At 32.5% G+C, this 7,141-nt stretch overlaps 1 protein-coding gene across 1 annotated transcript; it reads left to right on the top strand.

Annotated features, from left to right (window-relative positions):
- Window positions 1-2,073: 2,073 nt before the first annotated feature.
- LOC110874243 (auxin-responsive protein IAA28) lies at window positions 2,074-6,890 on the top strand. The gene is made up of 4 exons (XM_022123049.2): window positions 2,074-2,419; window positions 2,813-3,024; window positions 4,187-4,259; window positions 6,681-6,890. The coding sequence occupies exons 1-4, from the start codon at window positions 2,118-2,120 to the stop codon at window positions 6,727-6,729; spliced, it is 636 nt and encodes a 211-aa protein (XP_021978741.1). The 5' UTR covers window positions 2,074-2,117; the 3' UTR covers window positions 6,730-6,890.
- The last annotated feature ends 251 nt before the right edge of the window (window positions 6,891-7,141 follow it).

The following is a 7,141-nucleotide window of genomic DNA, read 5'->3' as shown; positions in this document are numbered from 1 at the left end:
CATTTAGAGGTCGTTCAAAGTAACTAATTGTAATGATCCTGGTTTGTCAAGTGTCTCGCGGTAAAACCCCGCATGTGGAAATTGAGGGTGTACGAGAAGCACACTCTTGTTAAGGTTAGATGAATAAGCAACTCAACAAGGAGATTAGACCTCAAGGCGTTAGTTCAATTACACATGCATGCATGAATGCATAATCGCTGCTACAGGAAAGATTCAAAGGAATATAGCATATGTTTAGTCTAAAGCATGGACTGAGGGGGTTCCATGTGATGGTGTGACCACTCCTACCAAAAATAGATGCAGACAGGAAGAATACAAGATGAGCCTGTGTACTAAAAACAAGTGAAACAAAACATTTTTAAATAAAATCTTACAGAAAGGTTATGTCACAAAAAGAGTCTTTGGACTGGTTTCAAATCTAAAAGCATTAGACACCTATAAAAAAGTTAATTAGTGTAATAAAAAAAAATTGCATCCAAAAGCATCATACAAACTCCATTTTCAAAACAACTTTGAAGAGGATTAGAGATCTTGTTATCTCTTATCACAAAAAATAAAAGGATTTTTATCAATCGACAGTTTGGTGAAAGTAGGAACCGCCAGTCAAGTTCTAATAGAAAATCGCGTCTAGGTAAGTTTTCATTGACGGTTACCAACCTATATCACCAATATACATTTCCCCAACGGCTTATTCAGTGGTGAATATTATTTTCGGATCACTGGTAACATAATCTATGTTAATAATATCATTCATTGACGTATATTACTAGCGCAATGGCTTTGTTCGTCAGTGGCAATTTTTTTTAACAAGAAAAAAAAAGTAAATAATATTGACAATTTTCATGTAAATCAAAATAAAACGTTCCAAAAATGACTTTGTGTTAGGGTTGATAACGGGTCAAATTTGTGACGAGTTTGATAATTCCAGTCATATACCCATTGTAAAGATGTTTATCATGCGCGGTCTCATATTCATCTAGTACCCAGATTACTCATTACCTATCGGGTTCACGAGTTTGTCTCATGAGCTCGGGATCCGCAATTAAAATATTAATTGTTTAAAAATTACCCATTTGGATTTTAATCTCTTTAAACCCAATCTCAAAATCAGTCCCAACCGACTTGAGATATCAACTACACAAGCATATTTCTAATCTTTAAAAAGTTTTAACAGCTTTCATTCTCTAACGACTTCTAACTCGTTAAAAAAATTGTTTCTGTATGTTGTTAAATATTAAAATATTAATTAGTTTTTAGAGTATTGTACTAGTTTTAAATTAATAAAAGGGTATAAAAGAATCATACATGTATCTAAATGCATGAAAATTTTGTCGTGGTGCTGTTCATGTTTATTTGTATCACATGTTTGGAGTTTAGTCGTGAAGTTTGAGTTTTCCTATCATCCTTGGTTAGTGTCCTCTTCGAATTATTGGGTAACCTAAGAAAGCGTTAGCAAATAAAAATGCTGAGTTGACAGTTGATGTGAGGATGACTGGAACTTTTTATATTATTTATAAATTTTAATTCAATATCTAAATAAAATTGAGATGTCACTTATTATTATTATTATTCAAAAAGCGGTAGCGGCGCAACTTATTATCCGTTTACCATCTATCTTAATGTAAATTTAAATGACTATTACTAAAAAAAAATATTAACATGGAAATAGGAATACTGGATTTCTACAAATATCATTAAGCTATATATTGTAAAAAAAATATAAGATATAAAGCTAATTATAATCTTAATTGTATTTAATAAATAACATATTAATTAAATTGAAACCAAAATCAAAAGACAACAATATCTTTTTTTAACGGCAAAAAGACAACAATATCTGACTTAAACCAACTGAATTCATATTCATGATATTTTAATGCTTTGTAAAACAAACATCTTAAATAATGTTGGTGCATGTCATGACTCCTGTGAATCAAATGTCTTTCCCCTCCCACCACTTTCTCTCTCACACAATTTAACGTTAAATAAATGTGAGACACAATCCAACACAAAGATACAGCTGTTTGTCTCTCTATATATAGGCATATGCCCATGGCTTTAAAGTAACACACCACATCATTCTTTCAAGTTTCAACCTTCATTTGAAGTCTACAAAAATGGAACTTGAACTGGCCCTTTCTCTCTCTTCATCAGCTTCTTCTTCATCTTCATGTTTTTCACACTTTGATCTCAACAATTACAGCTATGGTAATGTAGAAGCAAAAGAAGTGTTTGAGTGCTTGAAAATGCACCCTTTGAAGAAGATGAAGAAGCCTTGTATCAATAGTGATGCTTATAATGGCTTCCATGTACCTCAAACATTGCCTCTTCTTTTCTGCAACAAAAGTAACCAAGAACATGATGTCAATGATGATGCCATTAATGACGTTGAATCCACATTTATATTCATAAATCACAAGTACTTTACATACTTTTCACTCTTTTTAATTTTTCACTACTAGAAAACTGAGTATTTACGACAGTAATTTTTCTATTTTGCTACCACTTTTAGCAACCCTTTGATCTCAATTTTTTTTTTCACAATTTGCAACCGGTATTTATAATTTAATTTGACTATTTATTTTTTTATGATTTTTGGATTGATTCGCGACCGAATTTAAGCGGTTATAAAATATGCAACCGTTCTATAACAGGATCTTGGTCAGTCACTAATTTTGCAAACGTTATGATTTCGGTCATCACTTTTTTTCCAGTTGCAAATGCTCAGTTTTCTAGTAGTAAATTGGAATACTTGTAGTGCCAATGCATAACGTGTTACATGTACATGTATGTTACAATGGTTATCAATTAGAACTAAGGGAGAGGAAAACGGTGTGGTTGGGTGGCCGCCGGTGAAATCAAGTAGGAAGACGCTTTGCCACCGTGGCGGTTGGGGTGGAGGGTCAAAGTCAACGTATGTTAAGGTGCAAATGGAAGGAGATGGGATTGCAAGAAAGATTAACCTTAATCTACACCATTCTTACAACACACTCGTCCACACCTTAGCCCAAATGTTCGGGAAGTGTAAGTATTTGGAAATGTTATGTGAGTTAATATTACATGCAATATGAAAAATTTTATGATAACTATGATATTTATAAGTTTGTATTTAGGGGCTGTTTGGTAGCCTCTGAATGGTCATTAAGAGGCTATCTCTTAATGAAACCATTAAGAATTTTACCAATGAGAAGGTAGAAGAATGTAACATGTGATAATTTACCATCCAGAGGTTACCTCTTAACCATTCAGACTTGAGGTTACCTCTTATTCATTCAGATGTTTTAAACCATTCAGAGGTAACATCTGAATGGTCATTAAGAGGCTACCAAACAGCCCTTTAGTTACATCAGTAAAATCTTACTTTATAAATATGAAAATTATTTGGTGCAAGTATTTTCAACTGTGTAACATTTTATCCATCATCTTTATCTCTATAATAACATTAAAAATCACTACTTTTCTCTCTTATTTTCAATTAAATAATATTTTTTTATACTTTTATCATTATCCATTTTCTCTCCTCTACTCATAACCACTTTCTAAAAATGTTAAAAAATTTATATGGGTGAACGGTGTTTTTTTTCATATTTACAGATGAATAGTAACATTTGTTCTCTTATTTACCCACAGCCCCCTCATAACCACTATTTATAACATGAAGGGCCCTTTCACAAAATTTGATGAACGGGATGTGAATGATCTAATATGTAAAATTATTTAGTGTATCTATTTAGCATCTAACCTAGTATTAATATCAATCATTTTTACTTTATAAGTTAGTATTTTAGTGTACAATGAGATAAGCCGAAGGTGAAAATGTTACCCACTGGACACTTTTTTTTTTTTTTGAACGGTGTATGATTAGAATGTCGTTAACCAGATTAGTAGCTAATTTGTTAGTATCATGAAGTTAGTATGAAAATTCCTTGATTGTATTTGAACACATGACCTCCAATATATGTGAAAGATTTGAAAAGTATCCTTTTCTTTCATATATTTGCTTTGTTTTATTGTATCTAGTTTATTTTATCATATTGACTTTATTTAAAAGAAAAAGAGTAATGTTTGTATAATCCAAGAAAATTATACTGATGCTCACCCATATTTGTAAATTGCCGCATTAATATACCCTCAAAATGATTATTCTTGTGATGTGATTTTCTAGATTTTTTTTATCACATTTCAGGTAATGAAGATGTGAAACTAACGTATCAAGACAAAGAAGGCGACTGGTTGCTTGCCGGAGACGTGCCTTGGGGGTATTTTAGTACATTCATTTTAACATTAATTCAAAGAGTTAAATGTCATTTTAGTCTATGTGATTTGGGTTATTTTGTCAGTTTAGTTCAAATATTTCATTTTTTGTCTGTGGGTCCAAAAAGATTTCACTGTTGCCATTTTAATCCATTGGGTTAACTTCATCTCTTTTTTTTTTTGTTAACAAGAAGGGCAATTCAGTCATTTTATATGGCCGAATTGCCCTTCTAGTTAATAGAATTGCATATAAAATGACCGAATTGCCCTTCTCGTTAACAGAAAAAATGGTTGAAGTTAACCCAGTGGACTAAAATAGCAATGGTGAAACCTTTTTGGACCCACAGGCAAAAAATGAAACCTTTAGACTAAATTGTCAAATAACCTAAACCACAGAGACTAAAATGACATTTAACTCTAATTCAAATATACATATATAGGGGAGGGTTATCTTGAGAACGCTAAATATGGCGAGAACCGTAAGAATGAATGAAAAACCGAATCAAAGCCAAAAAAAAATATAAACCTCATTGTAATTAAGATTCAACATCAAAAAAAGAATTTACATTAAATAATGCATTTCTCCTTTTAAAATCACTCTTATAAGATTTTTTACACGTATGTAAATATAACAAATTTACACATGTGTAAATGGTAAACTTACACACTTGTAAATTTTCTTTATTTACGAATTCACGTAAATTTAAACGTGTAAATTAAATTTCTAACATTATATTTGAATAGAGTAAATTACAAAAATCGTCCTTTATGTATGTATGTTTTTACAAATTATGCCCTTTGTCTTCAATAATTACAAAAATCCTACCTAATGTTTACAAACTCTAACAAGTTATATCATTTACCCAAAACTCAGTTAATTTTTACAGTTATCTCTTATCACGTGGGCCCACGTGAGAGCAATAAAGTCTTTTAACCTACCCTATGCTCCCCCATTTAAAACCCCAAATAACCCTAATCTACTCTCATTCATTCACCTGAAACCCAAAACCCAAAACCCAAAACCGTCCCTTAGGTTTATCAATGACACTGAACGAGTTTTTACCTAATCACACACCACCACTCACCACGGTCACAATAATAATAATAATATTTAGAGTAAACTTCTGTTTTGCTCCCTATGGTTTGGTCACTTTAACGGTTTTGCCCCAAACCTTTAAAAATAGCCATTTTCCTCCAATAGTTTGCTATGGTTTTTCCATTTTGCTCCCCGCCTCTAACTCCATCCAAATTGTCTGGAGCAAAATGGAAAAACCATAGCAAACTATTGGAGGAAAATGGCTATTTTTAAAGGTTTGAGGCAAAACCGTTAAAGTGACCAAACCACATGGAGCAAAACGGAAGTTTACTCTAATATTTATCTTCACAATCACCTTCTTCTTCACCTGTAACTTATCTACACAGTCACCTTCTTCTTCACTTGTAGCTCCACCATTGCAGAACACAGCACCACAAACAAACAAAACTTAATTTCCTTAAAAAAACACCCTTTAAAACCCACTAATTCTCCACTCGTGGAACCCAAACACCCACCATTGCCAATGGGTAGGTGTTTCTTGCCACAATAATCAAGTCACCCACCTTATTCTTCCACACATCTCACTCACAGGCTCCACTTCCGACACTCTGTTTTCTTTCTCCAACCTAAGTGTTCTCGGTCGCTCTTCCAAATCCAATCATCTCTCTAGTAAAATCTCCGGCAACATTTCACATCTCTAGCGATTAGAAGTGCTCAATTTGGAACAAAACCAGTTTCCCGACAAGATTCCGGTTGAAATTGGGAAACTTACTCTGCTCCGGACACTTGAACTCGGACCAACTTTCAGGCCCATTTCCGCGATGGATTAGGAAATGTGATCGGGTTAACTCGCTGTTGTTGTCTGGTAATCGGTTTACAGGTCGGATACCGTGGGAGATTGTTAATTGTTCACAACTTAGTGTTGTTGGTTTAAGCAACAACTTACTAACAGGTTTTGTTCCTAAGGAAATATGGGTAGGTTAAAAGACTTTAATACCCTCACATGGGCCCCACGTGACAAGAGTTAACTGTAAAATTAACTGAGTTTTGGATAAAGGATATAACTTGTTAGAGTTTGTAAACATTAGGTAGAATTTTTGTAATTATTGAAGACAAAGGGCATACTTTGCAATAACATATATACATAAAGGACGATTTTTGTAATTTACTCATTTGAATAATAATGATAAAAGTTTTTTTTTTTTTTTTTTTGAATTTGAATTGTTTTTTACCAAGTTCTCAACGGTTTTTTTCATTCGTTCTCACGGTTCTTACAATATTTAGCGTTCTCGTTTAAACTTTTCTATATATATATACACACACTTTATAATAACATTCATAATATTGGTTAACAAGATTACATTTGTACCTATTGTTTTAAATATTACAGATCGTTTGTGGAAAACGTTAAGCGTCTAAAACTAGTGAAGAAAACTTGATGATGGATTGACAAAGATAGAAGACCATACGTGGTCGTTTTGCATGAACTTGTGCTAGAAACATGAGAAAATGGATGGGAAATATATAAATGTGTGTTATGAATACAATGTTTTGGCTAGTTTTGTGAGGTTTTGTTTTAATGGATTCAGTCTTTTATTTATTTTACGGGTTAAGTTATTCAATAAAGACTTCTAAAAATAAGAAGTGTACAAAGACACAACGGATCGCACAAGATGACACAATGTCGAGCAAAATATAAAACAATGTCGAAAAATATAACACAGTGAGTCGCAAAAAAGACACAATGACGCAAATATAGAAAAGACACAATGATATTAAACAAAAATTTTAAAATCTACAACCTATAAATTCAAAAGTGAAAACCTAAAATCTCACATTGTAGACTTCTAT

Source organism: Helianthus annuus, chromosome 9 (genome assembly GCF_002127325.2).
Source record: "Helianthus annuus cultivar XRQ/B chromosome 9, HanXRQr2.0-SUNRISE, whole genome shotgun sequence".
In the NCBI taxonomy this organism is placed as follows: Eukaryota; Viridiplantae; Streptophyta; class Magnoliopsida; order Asterales; family Asteraceae; genus Helianthus; species Helianthus annuus.
The sequence above is the reverse complement of the archived record's forward strand: the minus strand, read 5'-3'. Positions and strand labels throughout refer to the sequence as shown.

Bases quoted from the DNA above. Each gene is read 5' to 3' on its own strand.
- LOC110874243 (XM_022123049.2), top strand. From the start codon at position 2,118: ATGGAACTTGAACTGGCCCTTTCTCTCTCTTCATCAGCTTCTTCTTCA. The intron at 2,420-2,812 runs GTACTTTACATA...GTTATCAATTAG, and splicing joins TTTATATTCATAAATCACAA to AACTAAGGGAGAGGAAAACG. The intron at 4,260-6,680 runs GTATTTTAGTAC...TAAATATTACAG, and splicing joins GCCGGAGACGTGCCTTGGGG to ATCGTTTGTGGAAAACGTTA.